General features: G+C 44.3%; 1 protein-coding gene across 2 annotated transcripts in view; it reads left to right on the forward strand.

Annotated features, from left to right (window-relative positions):
• Positions 1 to 4,932: 4,932 nt before the first annotated feature.
• Positions 4,933 to 18,452, forward strand: part of LOC131474047 (B-cell lymphoma/leukemia 11A-like) — a 59,073-nt gene continuing 45,553 nt past the window's right edge. The window contains exons 1-2 of one of the 2 annotated variants that reach the window (XM_058651772.1): positions 4,933 to 5,388; positions 9,162 to 9,620. In XM_058651772.1, coding sequence (XP_058507755.1) covers positions 5,334 to 5,388; positions 9,162 to 9,620 — 514 coding nt within the window. In that variant the 5' untranslated portion in view covers positions 4,933 to 5,333. The remainder of the gene's footprint in view (positions 5,389 to 9,161; positions 9,621 to 18,452) is intronic. The other variant, XM_058651773.1, reaches the window with a different exon arrangement.

The following is an 18,452-nucleotide window of genomic DNA, read 5'->3' on the forward strand; positions in this document are numbered from 1 at the left end:
CAAAAATATCTGAGCATCAATAAGAGATGACTGTGTTGATGTTTATAAGAAGAAGAAGAAGAAGAAGAAGAAGAAGAAGAGGATCATGAATCCAGGACGAGTGTCAGGCCTTAGTCTCTGCATCCATGGATGAAAAAAGAACTCCGGCACCGCGGGAGAAAAACGCAGGTAAAGTTGATGCATTTTTTACGCACGAGGTTTTAATATAAAAGCAGCAGCTGGAGAGAGAAAAAGAGGGGAAATTAAAGTATCAGGAGGTGTGTATATATGTATGTGTGTGTGTGTATGTATGTGTGAGTGAGTGTGTTGGGGACTGATTTATCTCAGGACCCACACACACACACACACACACACCATACACCCTCCTCCTCCCTCCTCCTCCTCCTGCTCGGTCATTTCCATATATTGAAATGCGCCGCCAGTCACTCAATTTCCCCGGAGCTGTGGTGCGTGGAGCGGGGAGGGAAAGCAGCGCTGCTGCTGCTACTGCTGCTGCTCTGAAGCCCCGCACCTACAACTACCGCAGTCCCCCACTCTCTGCGCAAAACCGGAGAGAAACTCAGCCCGGATTTATGAGGCTTGTATCAAAGAGTCCAGTCACTGAGGACGTTTTAACAACGGCGTCAAAGTGCTGAACGGACTGGAAATAAAGTTTCAAGTGCGGCCTATATACACAGTATATATACAGCTATATACACAGTATATATACAGCTATATACACAGTATATATACAGTACATATAAATATATCAAGTGCTTCCAGAGTTACCACTCTGACAAATGAAGAAACACAGACACAGGTTTGCGCAGCTGTTTTCCTGAGAACACTGCATTGACTTCCATTCATTAGGACAGAGCCTAACCTTAACCATAACCATAACCATAATCATAATCATAACCAGTGACAGTTAATAACCTTAACCAAAATTCAAACCTTAGTCCTACAAACTTAACGAGTTCCTCAAAAATGAGGTTCATGCGGAGTGCTGGACAGAATATGACAGAAAAAAAGGCCCTAAAGAGGTGACAAATACGAGTACACACACACACACACACACTGACTGATTTATGACGGAAGCAGCGACTCGCTGTCATTTACATACACAGATTCCCCCCGCGCGCTCCCCGAGTCCGAGCACCACCATGATCAATGTTCTGCCTTGATTTTGATTTAGGGGATGTGTGTGGTAGGAGGAGGAGGAGGAGGAGGAGATGTGAGGATGAAGAGAAGGTCTGAAAACCTGCTTTGTTGTTAAACAGATGGAGCAGAGTGGAGAGAGAGGTCAAGGTTACTGCTCTCTCTCTCTCTCTCTCTCTCTCTGTACGTGTGTGCGTGTTTGTGTGTCAGTGCGTGAGGCTTCTTTAAAAGTGGGCACCACCAATAGTTGAGGTGTGTTTGTGTCTGTTAAATAACAGCAACAGTGTCTACAGTCCAGTCCAGTTTGTGGTTCAGGCAACAGAAACGCCTCAGCTGAGGTTTGGAAACATCCTGATGAGATGTTGAGCATGAAAAGTTCACCTTCTGCATCTAAACACGAGCCAAACGCGTAAAATTGACAACGAATCCTCATTTTTGTTTTAAAGGAGACTCATCAGAAGCCCATCACGTCAGGACTTGATTTCTATAAGATAATGTAAATATTCTCACGCACACATTCACGTTAAAACCAGCGGAGCTTGTGCGTAAAAACATGCCACTTTGGCACTGTGGTGCCAAACCTGCACGTCAGACGCCAGTTTTACATCCTGTCACCAGACAACACGTCACCAAACCCTGAGAATAGAAAAAAGAGAAAAAACTTCCTCCTGGTTGTTTGTTAATTACCCTCACGCGCCCGTGGACACGCGCCACTGTCACGCGTGTTCAGCCCCGTTACACACTTCCAGTGTGACTGGATCAGGTTTCACGGGCGCGTTGTCCGCCTGTTGCCACACAGATACAGAGATAAACCGCTCCGTGGTGATAAAAGTGCACCAGGGATTAAAACAAGTGTAAATTATCCAGTTAACATCCCAGAATCTTCTATTTACTGTTAGATTACGCATCATTTTTATTTTCTTTATTTCAGCGTTGTTTGAAAAAAACAAACAAAAAAACACTGACACCGTTTTTCTGAATTAATGAATTAATTCAGCTAAAATTCAAGGTTTAAATCTTTACATCAGCGTGTTTTTGGAGAAACACACACGAATGAAACAAAACATTTACGCACAACAATCCTAATGTGTGCCTTTATTGTTTTGCTGCGAGTTAAATGTGTGATTCTACTAAATACTAAAATAATTAAAATTTAAAGCGTTTATTTTTCTCCATAAATGTAACCTAACATGTTGATGTCATGTTTCTTTTAAGTGGCTGCACGCGCACAAAGGACATACATGATATATAATAATGTGTGTAAATTAATCCACGCGACGCTTTTACAAACACAGGTGAAAGAAAATCCACACATATCGCGTGAACATTTACAATTCCCCTCTTTTTTGTTTAAATAAATGTGAATAAAGTGTGACAAGTCTTGCGCGCTCTTTGCGTGACATTAATCTGTTTAAAAACATTATAATTGTAACATAAACACATGTTCTCCGCAGCGCGAGCGCGTGTCCGAACCTTTTGCTCTCGAACGGGACAATCAACACATAACCGCGTGCACGTTAGAACGTGTGTGTGTGAGAGAGAGAGCGCGCGCGCACAGCGGTCCATGCGGCGAGTTGCAACCTGCACAAATATTTCACTCACTGGTCATGCGATTTTTTTTTCTCCTCTCCTTTGACGTTGGACCTCCTCCTTCTCCACTCCTCCGGCTCTCTCTCTTTCCCTCTCTCTCTTTCTCTCCCTCTCTCACCTTCTTTCTCTATGTCTCTCACCCACTCTCCCGTCCATCCATCCACCCCCCTCTTCCTCCACCCTCTCCACCCCCTCGGTATTAAGTGCGCGTCCTCTTCGGTCAGTGTGAGAAGCTGCAGGTCTCCGAGTCGCAAGCGGAGTCGCCGCTGCCGCTCCTGCCGCCGCTCCTGCCGCTGCTCCCTCTCCGCGGCGACCTCTCACTCTGCCGCTCCTCCTGCCGCTCCCGTCGCCTCTGCTGCAGGTGCTTGTTCGGCCGAATCCATCCATCCTTCTCCTCCTGTATCATCCCCCAAACCTCGTCCGAGCAGCACCAGCACCGACACCGGTGGTTCTTCTCATCAGCTCATTTTATTTATTTGAGCCGCGTCTCTTCACTACTCTCTCTCTCTCTCTCTCTTTCTCTCTCTCTCTATTTCTCTCTCTCGCGCTGCGCTGCGCCGTTTTTAAGCCCCGCGTCTTATATTCCACCAAACCCCCTTTTATTACAAGAGTATTTACAATCTCTCTTCCCCTCCTCCTCCTCTTCTCCTTCTTCTTCCTCCTCCTTCTTCTTCTCCTCTCCAGCCCCCCCCCCCCCTCCCTCCGCGCGCCATCAACACATACACACACACCCTCCCTGCGTCGCGCTGAAGCTCGAACCTGAGCCACATCTGAAAGTTATTACACGGCGCGCGTTTATGAGCCACACTCTCACTCCCACGGTCTGCGCGTTTGGATTTCACGCAGACAGATACAGGACACGGGCAGGGATCAGAACCCACAACTGACCCCCCCACCTCCCTGTAATCTCCCCCCTCACACTTTCACTCACAGACACTCATGTGTTCACCTCAGCTGTGTTTTATGTGTCACACACACAGATATGGATTCATTAAAAGTGTTTTCTTTCAAAATAAAAGCAGAATCAGACACAGTCACACATAAGAACCCCCAAAAATAAAGGATTAAAGTGGCTAAATAACACACAAATCCATTCATGTGAGCAAAATATACCCTAGACACAACATTCACGTGATCACCAAGTCTGTAAAATCCATCGATTCAACACAAAATGAACACAAATGTTCTCCAAACTAAACTTTATTTGAAAAAAAAGAACACATTTCTACTGTTATTACTATGGAGAAATGTAAATAACTGCGTGTGTGTGTGTGTGTTTGTGCGTGTGTGTTATCAGGGAGCAGATCAGCACGCACTCACTGTTGTGCAGCATGTAAAGCATGTGAAAGCACCCGGGTTATAGCCCGAGCCAATGTACACACACACACACACACACACACACGCACATCTCTGCTGTTCAACCTGTCTGTCCTGTTCACCGCAGCAGGATGAGCCGACACGTGCACGCGCATTCACTCTTGAAACACACGTGCGTTAATCCCCTATCTCTCTTACACACACACAGACACACACACACGCCCACCGTGCGTCCAGGTGAGTTTTGCGCACGGGCTTTACGCGCCTCTTTCGGACTCACATACACACGCACACATACGTACACGCCCCCCCCCCACACACACACAGTCAGTAGTAGCCTCCTCCTCCTTCTGTGTGCAGCGGAATTATATCCGCCCCCCTCCAGTGCGCTCCTGTCCGCGGCTTCCTCTGCCCTGTTTTGCGTCCACCTCTCTTCTCTCTCTCTCTCTCTGCATATTGCTTTCATTAGACATCTCTCTCTCTCTCTCACACACACACACACACACACATGCACGCGCGCGTACGAACACACACACTCCTCCCCTCCCTCCACATGCCTCTTGTCCGGCCCCCTGATCTCAGTGTCCATTGGCTTCCACCGTGTCTATTTCTCATGTCCATGCCCCCCCTCCCTCGCTCTCTCTCTCCCTGTCTCTCTAATGACCGTCCATTGGTGCCGATGCCTGCGCGTCCCGTCCGTCCCTCCTCCCACACTCCCACTCCCACTCCCACTCGGGTGCCTCGGCCCTGCCCATGTTTTTGTATGTCGGGTGTCCGTCCATCCGCCTGACGCTCAAGTTCGCCCGGAACGTCACGTCCGTGCACTTGAACTTGCACGGCTCAGAGGGGGGAGGAGGAGGGAGGGGAGGGGTGGCGGGGCAGGAGGGAGGGGGGGCTCTTTTGCCATTTTTTCCATCTCTCTCTCCCCTTCTCTGTCTCTCTCCCTCTCTCTCTCTCCCTCCATCCACCTCTCTCTCACTCTCTCTCTTTTTTCCTCAGCTCTCCTTTCTCAAAAAAGCCATGACGGCGATCCCGCGATCCATCTTCGCCTCCGCGCCATCTTTGTATTAATTCTAATTTATTTTTATTTTAAATTTTTTTTATATATATATATATATCTATATATATATATACTATCCACACGCACGCACACATTTTGTGTCCCCGTTTTTGTGGATGTCACAGGCGTTGGATGAAGACGTTTTCTTGCCCCAGCGGAGTCTCCTCTCCTCTCTAACCCCGGCTCTCCCCGATGTGATCCGCCGCCGCTGCAGCCGCTGCCAGCCACCATGTCTCGCCGCAAGCAAGGCAAACCCCAGCACTTGAGCAAACGGGATTTTTCGCGTAAGTAAGAGATAAAAGAAAACAAGGAAACCAAATGTCATTCTTCTTCTTTCCTGGCTTCATGTTCAGTGCATTCAGGAGGTGGAGAAGCAGCAGCAGCGTGTGTGGACATCTGCTCGGACCCGCGGTCAACTGGACTTAACGTGGTTGATGAGAGAAAAGTGCGACACTCTCATGCGTAAAAAGCCGCACGGGGATCCACTCAACACACATACGCGCGTAAACACGGCAAAGCGGGAGAAACACACACAGAGAGAGAGGGAGAAAAAGTTTTGCGTTTACCCGTCACTGCTTCTCTGTCACGCAGCTCGAGCCTTCACAGACTCCGGTTGCCCCCCACGGTCGCTCCGGTCAGCGTGGACACGCGCAGGGTTCCCCCCCTCCCCGGTAAAGCAGAACAGAGCAGAGCGCGTCCTTTTTCCTTTTTCATTTTCTCTCCACGGAAGAGAATCAACACCACCGGAATATCAGCGCATCTGCTCTCTCTCTCTCCTCCTGTTTGTTGGATTATTTTCAGACAGAAAACTTGGAGGTGGATGTTTGGAAAGAATCCCGTGTTTCACAAAACGCCTCCTCCTCTCAGAGAAAAACACACTAAATCTCACTTTGTTTGTTTTTTTAAAGAAAATCCTTTTTAATCCCTCGTGCGTAAAAACACATTTTATTGACGCTTGGTTCTCGTGTTCTTCCTGAAACATTTGAGCAGAGATGAGTGCAGTTTTAAACGGAGACCGAGTTTTATTTAAAAGCACGTTTATAAACCTGATTTATATGTAAAAACATCCTCACACAAACAAACGTGGACAACAATAACAACAAATGTCTTTACGCTGCTTCACTGAGGTAAGACACAGACACCAGGTAGCGTCTGCAGCTGCAGCGTCAACACAGATTCCGACAGTGTTTCGGTGACATTCCGTCTTTTACGCACGGCGTGTTCTCTCTCATGAATTATCACTGAAAGTTTCCATATTTGTTCAAATTCATTTACACTCACAAGTGTCACGTGTGACGCGTGTTTTAGGGAACTAAAGTGGAAGCGTTTTTTTTTTTATCTTTACACTGTGGACGCGTTTTTATCCGCGTTAAAACAAACATGATATGAAACACATTTGGACACAAGTTTACGCACCGCGTTGCTTGATCGTGTTTCGATATGTTCACGGGGGCTGCTGGCTAGTGTTTGCATTGGTGTGTGTGTGTGTGTGTGTGTGCGGTGACAGCTCAGTGACCATGGCCATGTGTCGTCGCTAGGAGGCAGAGCGCGATCAGTATAACAGAAAAATCCAGCGCTGAACTTGAACCCGATCAGTTTCACCGTAAACCCCCCCCCCCCCCCCCCCCCCCATATCTGTGTACTACTATTGGGGGCGATCTCTTTAGAATAAAGGAGGGGTATACTAGGCACGAGACATGGAGGAAGAGGAGGGAGGGAGGGAGAGGAAGAAGGGGACACCCCCATTGCCTAAATTTACAATTCTTCATCACCTCAAACCCACTTTCTCTTGTTTCCCCCCCCTTTTTTTTTTCCTCATTCCATTTTACATACATGCACGTGCAGCTACACTGGAACATGAAACACACACGCACACTGACACAGTTGATTTGGCACACACATTCACTCAGATTCCGCAGCAAATGTCCAACCCTTCATTATTATTATTATTATTATTATAATAATTATTAATAACATTATATTCATATTGTGCACATTTTCCATTTCATTTCTTACAATTCTATGTATTTTTTATTCCACACACACTGGATTTGCTCGTGTTTGTTCTTAAACGACAAATTTAAGCAGCAGTGAAATGTCAATTTACATTTCCTTCTTTTCCTCCTTCTCGTCCTTTTCTTCCTCCTCCTCCTCCTCCAGAGACTTAAATACATTAACAGTAATTATATTTCACATTTTCTTTTTTAAAGTGAAAATACAGATTTTTTTTAAGGGCAGTGAAGGCAACTGTTGAGTTTTTCTGGTTTGTGCTTATTTCACAGTCGTAAAAAACAATTAAAACCTCTATTTTCTCCTGATGGGAACGTGAAAGTGTATCAGTGTGTGTGTGAGTATGTGTGTGTTGTCATATGTGCAGGATTGATTGTAGACACACACACACACACACACTCATACAATCCATCCCTGATTTCCACGCTGTCGCTCACACAGCCTTAAAATCTGAAATGCAAATGAAGGTTTGTTTTTTTTCTTCCCTGCTTTTTACGGCTGAAAAACAAAGAATTGTAATTTTAAAAAAACCTCTCCTTCTTCACTTCACTGCTCGTCTTCTTCCTCACTTCAATTTATATTTTGTGTGTGAACCAAAAACATCTTTTATTTGGAATATTTGGAGGAACTAGAGGCTTGTGCCCTTTTTACGTTGATTTCGCCTCTTCATCTTCGTCTTCTTCTTGTTTCATCCTGCGAATTTAACGCCCCTTGTGTTGGAGTGAAGTTAAAATCAAAGAGTGAGGTTGTGGGGGAGGAGGAGGTGGGTGAGGGTGAAGGGGGGAGAGTGTGTGTGTGTGTGTGGTGGTTGTGGTGAAGTTGGTGCAAGCCAGGAATTTATCTCATGTCCCAGTTTGTTGCACAGATGTCGCGCTGGAACTGCGGCGTTCGCTTCCACTGATATTTCCTTCAGGGGGGGGGCGTCGTCCAAAAAAATCAGTCCCCCCCATCCCACATTCCCACACACACACCCCTATCCCTTCTTATCAGACAAAAATCTGTACCAATCACCCAGACGGTGAAAATTAAAATCTATTTTTTGATTCTCAGTGGTCTTAAGTTCATTAAAAATGAGAAATTGGCTGCCGAGCAAAGAAGGTCAACGTTGCATTAAAAGGGGAAGGCGGCGCGGAGTCAGACTCTTCTTCACCTTGGAACTGGAAGATTTCTTTTTCTTTGTTTTTTTTTTCTTTTTAAAAAAAGGGACAGAAAATTCACTACGTTCACTGCTCTTAATTCAGCCGCGACTCCGCTCTGTTCATCTCCCTCCACTGAGCCTGACAAAGGGCTCCTTAAAAAAGTAGTCAGGAGTTAATCCGGCCTCGGAGGCTCGGGGAATCGCGTTGAGCGGCTCATTTTGTGGGGAGGGGGAGGGGGGGGTGATGATTTTCCTCCTCCCTGACACACACACACACCACACACACACACTCTTCTCGGCCTCTCTCCATCCCCACATATGTTGGACATGTTTGTGACAGTTTTCCCCTCGGCTGATTACAGGATCAAACCCTGTGCAAACACGGTTAGGGAAGTGAAACTCATCCGTGTATTTATAGTTTAAGTTTAAGTGTGTGTGTGTGTGTGTGTGTAACCGTTGTCTCTCCACGTTTCTCTTCCCCTGTCATTTCCCGTCGGAAAATTGTCATCTCGGAGTGAATCTGATTTGAGCTTTGCTGCTTCTCCATGACATCGTTTACTCTCACGGCCGTGTGATCCACGGCTCGGGTTGCTCGTCTAATCTTTGTTGTTTTACATGCGTCTCCATCATTACAAGGCACATTTCCTCACCCACTTATTGTGTGCGTGCGCGAGCGCCACCATTTACAGGCTTTTATTTGGTGAGATGAGAAGTTCATTCGTCGAGAGCTCCTTGTAATCGCTTCCCCTCAAATTCTTGCGTCGCGAGGGCTGCAAGTTACAGGAGAGAGAAACGGGGAAATATAAACATGTGGTTGTTGTTTTCTGTGTCAGCTTCTCATTTATTCTTGTTTTATTTATTTATTTCTTTTCTTTCCTCCCCTCCTCCCCTCCCCCCGCCTCCCCCCAGCAGCCGAGCCCCTCTCCGCGGCTGCCATCTCATCGGAGGAGCTATCAGAGCGCTGCTCGGAGAACTCGGAGGAGAGCGGCAGCCTCAACAACGGCCACCGCCCCGGCTCCACTGTGAGCCGGCTGGCCCGGCTGGGTCATGACCCCCACGCCTCCCCAGAGCAGGACCTGCTGACGTGCGGCCAGTGCCAGGCCACCTTCCCGTTGGCGGACATCCTGCTCTTCATCGAGCACAAGCGGAAGCGATGCCACGGGCCGCCGTGCCTGACCGTGGGCCGGGGGCTGGACAAGCCGCCCTCGCCCTCCCCGGGCCTGGCCCTCACCCCGTCCCCCGCCCTGGGTGCCCTGCGCGGCCGGAGGCCCGTGGAGGTGGGCGTCCAGGCCACGCTGGCGGAAGACGACGACGACAACCGGTTCACGCTGCCCCGGGGGATTTGCCCCAAACAGGAACCTCTGCCAGGTAAAAACACCAGCTGACACACACACACACACACAGGTCGCACTTCTGCCACCGCTGCTGCCGAAGTGCTCTGAAGCAAAACAGCAGCTTCTCTGAGGCAGGAGCTGTGAGGTCGACCCTCGTGGTTGTGTTGCTGCTTGTGTGAGTTGTTTGCCCCACAATCGTACTACACATATTTCTATTGAAACACACAGTGTGTCGTCCACATAACGTCCACAGCTGTGACTCGACCGTCAGGTGAAGTTTTGGTGTTTGTTGTTGGTAGAACTCCCCTGAAAAATAAGCTCAACTTCCTGTTTACACCAACATGCGCCTGCCCAGTGTTTCTGAATGACACATGTATCGTATGGACACATAGATGCAGACTTCTCCTGAAAACACTTGTCTGGACACGTTGTTTTTAAAAGAAAACATACTAATATAGTTGGAAAAACTAAGAAAAGACATGATACACTTCCTGAGATGTTTGTTGCCTGGACAGAAACTCTGTCTTCCTCAGTGGACGCAGGCTTTTCTAGATTTGTCCACACACACACATGGTGATTGTGATACTGTACTGTAGCGTGTGTTGTCTGCAGTATCAGGTCTGCTCTTATGTACGAAGACCAGCTCCGTCAAAACCTCACGTGGGGGTTTGTAGACGTTGAGGTTTCTTGGTGGAACACATATACAATATATTTATGTGCCAATCCTGGTTTTGATTGGTTGAGATTTGTTCAGGGGGGCGTGTGCGTGTGTGTGTTTTGTCAGGAAATTAAAAACAAAAAGGGACGTCACAGGTTCGGGGGGGGAAACCCCCACGAGAATCCGCCTCTGTTCTCTTTCACAGACGGTTTTCATTTAGGACGACTGTCTCTGTCTCTCTGACTGTTTGTATTGTCTTCTTTTGTGTTTGTCTACTGTCACACACAGTGTGTGTATACTGGTTCTCGTTACCTCTTAAGGACCGGGTAAAAACACCACTGTTGTCGGGACCAGACGTGAGGACGAAAAAGTCTGGCTCATTTCTGAGGCCGTGGATTAAAGTTAGTGGTCAGATGTGAATTGTGGGTTAGTTAAAGTTGGAGGTAGTGCTGGTTAAGGTTAAGAGAGAGAGCGAGAGAAAGAGAGAGCATGCATGTGAATGTAACATACCTTAACCTATGTCTGCTTGGTTGATCTTATATGCAGAAACTGTGTGTGAGGGAAAGTGTGTCTTTAGTGTGTGTCTTTCTGTGTGTGATTGCAAGTGTGTGTTTATATGTGTGTGTGTCTGTTCTCCCAGTTTGCCCATTTTGACCATGGCGACCAAATCCCACCGGCGAAGGAGACACGGGTGACCTTGACTTTGTGATACCACTCGTATTAGTGCACTTTTGAGACATTTGCATATGTGTAAGTGTGTGTACGTGTGTGTGTGTGTGTGTGTACATGTGTGTGACATTGGTTGAACTGGTTATGTTCCAGTGTGTGACTTTCAGTTCTGGGGAGTAACTGCAGCCTCTGTCTGGGATTGGGTGCGTAGAAACGTACGTTCATATGAACCTTGTGTGTGTGTGTGTGTGTGTGAGCGAGCATCTCTCTCTCTCTCTCTCATGTGGCCCTAACAGATGTGTCCTGCTCTCGCTGTGGTTTTCTCCCCCTCCTCTCTCTTTTCTCTCTCTCGCTCTCTCTTCCACTGCCACATCTTACCCGACAAAAACGCAGCCCAGTTCTCCATCTCCTTCTCTCTCTTTCCTTCTCTTTCTTTCTGATTTACCTCCACTTTAATCCCGTGCAGCATCAACCAGGAGGAGAGAGAGAGAGAGAGAGAAGAGGGAGAAGCCAGTTCACTTTTAGCTTCATGTGCTCATAGAGAGGGGGAAAGTCGTTTATTTAAAGAGTCTTAACACCACTAATTATTTGTTGCAGTGCCATTCTTTCTCTCTCTCTTTTTTCTTCTTCTTCTTCTTCTTCCTTGTGAATTTTAATTAGCAGTAGTTTTTTAGTGGCGGGCTGCCTGTACTAAATTAGCTGTTACAGAGCGAGAGAGGGGGGGGAGAGAGAGAGAGAGAAGGAGGGAGGGTGAGGAGGAAATAGAGCAGCAGAAACACAAAAAAAGAAAACGCATTATTTATCGCTTTGCTTGTAGAACGCAGCTCAGGAATCCTAAATGTTGCAGTTTGTTTTCCATTTTGTCTCGCTGTGTGTGTGTGTGTGTGTGTGACGTAACATCGTCACTTCCTGCTATTAAAAAATCTACAGTTGCAGGACGTGAAGACGAGGACGATTGTTGTCCATTCAACGTGTTTTTTGACCTTTCTTTTGTCTCCGGGGAGAAACATCTGCCAGCCCAGAGTGTGTCTATGTATGTGTGTGTTTGTACCTGTTACCTCTTTAGGACCGTGACCTTGTCAGGACCAGTCGTCCAAAACCGGGTCCTAATGAGGAACTGGTTAGGATTAGGATTAGACATTAACCAGTTATGGTTACAAATGAATGGAGTCCTTACAAGAATAGCTGTGTACACATGTTTGTGTGTTTGTACCTGTTACCTCTTAAGGACCATGAAGTAATCATGACTAGTTATCCTCATGGAGACCAAAAACTAGTCCTAATGAGGACCGGTTAAGATTAGGATTAGACATTTACTGGTTATGTTTCCAAATGAATGGAGTCCTTTCATTGTGTGTGTGTGTGTGTGTGTGTGTTTGTACCTGTTACCTCTTTAGGACTGTGTCGTAATAAGGACCAGTCGTCCTCGTGGAGACCGAAACTGAGTCTCTAATGAGGAACTGGTTAAGATTAGGATTAGACCTAAACTGGTTATGGTTCCAAATGAATGGAGTCCTTACAAGAATAGCTGTGTAAACCTGTGTGTGTGAGAGAGCTGGAAGGACTTAATGCAACATGAGAGTGTGCATCTCTCCTTCTCTTCTCCAAGTCAAACCTGCTTGTCTCTCTTATATTTCAACACACACACAGAGAGAGACACTCACACACTCACCAGCTAAACTGGGTTATTAGAGCGATTTACATCATAATACAGGCGTCTGGCCGCCTCAATAGCGTTGTGTGTGGGAACGTCTTGGTAGGAACAGCTGTACACTCACAGGGGCCGCGGCGTTATATATCTTGTGCCGCGCTGACACCGAGCTCCAAACGGCCAGACGTTTGAAAAGTTTCGTCTGGAGGAAGAAAAAAAAAAAGGGGGTGAAAATAATTAAAAAACAAAAAGAGGAGAATATTTCAAACTCACACACCAGCACAAAAACACCAACTCACCCGCCCTGAAATTTATTCGCCAAAGCTCATTCATTCTGGTAGCTGATAATTAAAGCCAGCGTTTATTTTTTTTTTTTACTCCTCCTCCTCCTTTTCGTCTTCCTCCTCCTCCGCCTCAGCTTTTGTCCTAATTGACCCCAAACTGTCGTGGTGGAGTAAATATGTGAAAGACATGAATAACAAAAAAAAGAAAAGAAGAAGAGAGAGAGAGAATCAGCTGGAATTTCAGCTGCGATTAAATCTGTCCAGAAGAATTCCTGATGACAGAGAAACAGAGAATGTGTGTGTTTCTTATTTGTGAATGCTCTGCTCTGCTTTGGTTCTTCAGTGTTTCAGCTGCTGTAATCCCAAATATACAACATACATATGCCTATTTCATACGTTATCCTGAAAATAATGTGAATAATAGTAATTAAATATATCTTTCTGTGAAAAAGCCACCGAATATTTTAGGACAATCTTCAAATGTCGCCCTTTTCTCTGCCTGAATGTGACGACGTTATTCAGCTTCTATATCCGTCATTCTACACCTTAAATGCTAAAACTGTGACATATGTCACTATTATTATGATTAACAAGCAGCAAGGTCTAATCCCAAGTGATTAAAGTCTGCAATTTCTGCATCCAAATGCAATATCTTCAAATCATTTTTTTGTAATTTGTAGGGATTTAGTCGAAATCCAGGGAATATTTTGGGACATTCTCGTCCTCCATGTCTTCAAATGTCCCCTGTGTCTCCATATGAATGTGACACCTTCATTCAGCCTGTACATCCATCATTTCACACCTTATATTCCATCCTTCAAACACATAACATATGCCAGATTAATAATAATAATAATAATAATAGTAATGGTGACATACGTTCCTGTTTTAGCTTATAATACTTTTTTTATTGGCGTTTTAGCCGCCATGTCTAATCCCAAGTGATTAAAATCTGCAATCTCTGCATCCAAATGGATCATTTCCAACTCAATACCTTGTAGAGTAATTGTGAGGGATTTTCTGAAAATAATGTGAATAATAGTAATTAAATCTGACTTTCCTGGAGAAACCTTCCCGGGAAGGTTTGGGGACAGTCTCGTCCTCAGTGTCGTACAAATGTCACCTGTGTCTCTAAGTGAATGTGCCGCCTTCACTCAGCCTGTACATCCATCACTTCACATTCTTATATTCTATACCTCAAACACATAATAAATGCCAATTCCAAAGCTGTGATTTATGTCAGTGTGTTTCAGCAGCCATGTTCTTGTGATTTTAATCTGCAAAAATGTGCATTTGATTGTGATTTTAAAAAGGCATGAATTGATCAAATCCTGGAAATATTACAAATAAGACTTTCTTTGATATTTTTGGCACATTGTCGTCCTTCCATAGCTCTGAATGTGGCCTGTTTCTCTGAGTGTACGTGCCACTTTGATTCAGCGTGTACATCCATCACTTCACAGCTCATATTATGCTTTTTTTCAAACACATATTAGATGCATATTTCACAGCCGTGCTTGACCTCACTCCTGTTTTAGCTTCACCACGATTTCTATTGGCGTATAAAGCGGCCGTGATCGCTCTCTGCTGAGTCTAAATCTGCCACTTTTACGTCCAAATGCACCATTTTCAGCTCATCTTTCTGCAATTTTTTAGACATTTACTCGATTAATATGAATGACGGCAACTAAATACCACTTTCTTGAAATAATCTAGGCTATATTTTGCAAGACGTCCTATAATCTCATCCTTTTTTTGTAATTTTCAAGGCATTTACTCATGTAATCCTGTAAATAATATGAATAATAGTATTTAATATGACTTACTTGAGCGAGACCAGGGACTATGCTTTGGGACAATCCTTATAATCACTTTTATATTCTTTTTAGTGTTTTTCTATTAGTGTTTTCACTCTCTAGTGATTTAAATCTGACATTTTTGTGTCCAAAATGCATAATTTTCAGTCCATTTACCTGGAATTACTTGACATTTACTCATCTAATATGAATTATAGTATTTAAATATGCCTTATTTGAGCAAGACCAGGGAATATTTTTGGTACAATCTTGACCCACACCTTATATTTCTATTTCTATTGGCGTATAAGCAGCCATGTTCACTCTCTAGTGATTTAAATCTGTCATTTTCACACATTTACTCGTCTAATATGAACAATAGCAGCTAAATAGGACTTTCTTTTAAATAATCCACGGTATATGTTTGCGAGAACAACGTTGAACCTCCTTCCTTTCCATGTGGTTTTCTCTCTCCGAGTGCATGTGCCACCTTTTATTCGGCGTGTCCATCCATCACTTCACACGTTATACTCTGTAACACAATCACATAAGATCTGCCACTTTCATAACAGAGGTTGACCTCACTCCTTGTTTCTAGCTCTTTTCTTCTGGCATTTCAGCCTTTAGTGATTTGTAGTTTAAAGATTTTGAGGAATCCGGGCAGTATTTTGGGGACAAGCTCGCCGTCCATGTCTACGCGTCCGACTTGTGCCGAAACGCTGCTATTTACATATCAAACAGAGCCGCGATGTTACCTGTGTGTGTGTGTGTGTGTGTGTGTGTGTGTGAGAGAGAGAGAAAACCCTGCACAGGCAAAATGCCGATCAGTTATGCAGAATGGAAGCATACACGCCCACAAACTACTACACACACACACACACACACACACACACTCTCTCTCCCTGTGTCTCTCTCGCTTTCTCTCGCCCATTTATTCTATTAATCCCTGACTGAGATGAAAATTCTGATTATAATCCCCGAGGCGCCGCTCATTCAGAAACAGCATCACTAATGTATGTCTCAAAAGAGCAGGGTTTTGCATGTGTGTGTGTGTGTGTGTGTGTGTGTGTGTGTGTGTGTGTGCATGGCCGTCTTCCCTTCTCTCTCTCTCTCTCTCTCTCTCTTAATAAAAAATGGCTGTGATTAAAAAAAAATTCCTGGCTTGAAAATTGAAATTTCAAAAATGAATTCTCGGTGGATTCCTTCCTTTAAATCCTCACTGTCCACTCGTCACCGGGTGATTTCATCCTCATAATTAGCAGCGAGGATTTAATCCTGTCCTCTGTGGACAGAGAGAGAGACAACACACACACACACACACACGTACACCAGTGATGATGACGTGTGTGTGTGTGTGTGTGTGTTAATGAGCTGAAATTGATATGCGTCCCCTTTTTTCATTTTTATGAACCACTCATTTGTGATAAACTCTCTATTAGCCATGAGATGTTACTGATACATAAATTTCAGACTAAAATACTTGTGTTTTTTTTTGTTTAAAAGGAGGATTGTTAGTCTGTGATTAGCAGTCAGATTATCATCAGTACACTTTTTTAACAGCCAGTCATTGTCTGGCTCAGTGTCAGATCTCTGTGTTTTTTTACAACAGCCACTTCATACCGAGTCGATGATGACACCATGTTTGGTGTGTGCGTGTGTGTGTGTCGGTGTGTTTGTGTGCATGTGTGTGTGTGGGTTTCACACACTGGCTGCCATCACTAATTTTGATTGTTTCTGTCTGGATTTGGAGCTCTGTTTCTCCTCCTGTGACATCAGACTGTCGTTGTTGGTGTTGTTGTTTTTTTGAAGGAGCTTCACTGGATGTAAACATGATGCTTTTATGTGGAAGATTAATGATTATTGACTGTATCTATTAATCTGTCAACACATTTCTTAATTCATTCCCTGTTTGATCGACAAAATGTCAAAAGAATTTGGTTTAAAATGTAAAAATATTTGACTCGTAAACCTCAAAAATGACAAGATTACTATCACTATTCATGATTTTAACATTTAAGGCTGTTTTTATTTAATTAATCAGTGATTAAAAATAGATGACGATCAATATAGCAGTTGATTAACAATCATTAATATTCAATTAAGCATTAGAACTGTAACAGGAAAATGGCAAATTAAGTTAGCATGTTGTACACGTTTGGCATCGCGTAACCTTCTAACTTGAGTTTGAATTAACTTTATTTATTTGGATGTGGTTGAAAATTGAACAGCAGAAACCTCCAAACTCCCAAAAATAAACTCCCATGATGCATCTTTCAGAAACATTTTTCAAAAATCTTTCCCTCGAGGAGTGAAGGACGATCTGAAGACAAAGATGTTTTTTATCCGAAATTGTATTATGGGAATTGTAGGATCCAGCATTTGTGAAGTTTTATCATCGTCGTGAAGAGACAAAAAAATCAAAGCAGCAACACTACATTTCCCATAATGCATCGCTCCAACGCGTCTTTTGTAAAAATGTGTGTCTTGAGGAAATTTTGTCCTTAAAACTGAAGCCACAGACTTCTTTTTAAAAGTTATTTTAAAGTGAAGTTGCATTATGGGAAATGTAGGCTAATATTGGATCTAAGTATAATCATCAAGCAGTTGACATAATCTGACATTTAGTCTGGATTAGAGGAATTTGAGAGAATTGTTGTCTTAAAATCGATATAACTAGAGATTATGAAAGTTGTGTTGCATTATGGGAAATGTAGGCTCTAACATTTGTAGAAATTGAATCATAACTTGGCGCAGAAGTGGAATATTCTGATTTTTAGTCGGGATTATACGTCACATGTAACATCTTCAAAGATCTGCGTCTTCACAAAGCTCCTCTATGGACACAGATGAGTTTAATAAACTGTTCTTTTATGTGGGTGAACTCAGGAGCTGCTGATGTGCCTTCAGGCAAGACAATGGCGAGGGGTCAGAGCTGTTGACCTTTGACCTCCCTGTGCAGTGGCACAGAGTTTTCCCTGTGGCCGTTAGTCCGTGACCTCACATGTGACCCAGTGGAGCGAGCACAGGCGACAGGTGTTCATGACCTTGCCGGTTACACAGTGATGGAATTGTCACAGTTTGGTCATTTTTAGGCGTAAAAACAAGTTTTTTTTAAGGACAAACCAAAAGAAACATAAGGTTCTATGACATGAAAGTCAAGCTTTCGTCAACTCATCCTTCTTTATCACTCCTACATCTTACTTCCCTTAAGATAAGGTCACCTGACGACAAACTTATCTCGATGTAGCTCTTTCATGTCCCTGTGTGGATCAATAGTTCTGTTTTTTTGGTCCCTGTTACAACCAGGCCTAGGAGAAAACCTGATCCCAACAAGACTAAAGAAACCTTCTCTTCCAAATTCCCCAAAGAAACAAACAAACAAACAAACAAACAAAAAACATTTTAAAGGCTCATTCATTTAAAAAAAACAAGCACAAAAACTTCTGCTGGCCGTGTGACTGTGAGTGATTCAAGGAAGTCAACTGTGACGATCCGGCCTCTTAAACTGGTTCCTCCTGTGGAGGACCAATCAGCTCCCAGGATCCACCTACACTCACACACATATGTCAATCAGTGTGACGAGCACACCTGCAACCCGTCTCACAATCACATGTCTGCATGCCTGCAACAGTCACTACTTTGTTGTTTTGGTTGTTTTGAAATAAACAGAAGAAGAAGAAGAACAGAATGTTAGTACTTAATACTTGTTTTTACAGTATGTCTCTTTAGGGATCACAGACCAAGTGTTAAACATTTCTGGATCTGTATAAAACTTGACCTGCTCACAGCTGTTACCATCTTACACAAA

Source organism: Solea solea, chromosome 15 (genome assembly GCF_958295425.1).
Source record: "Solea solea chromosome 15, fSolSol10.1, whole genome shotgun sequence".
Lineage (NCBI taxonomy): Eukaryota > Metazoa > Chordata > Actinopteri > Pleuronectiformes > Soleidae > Solea > Solea solea.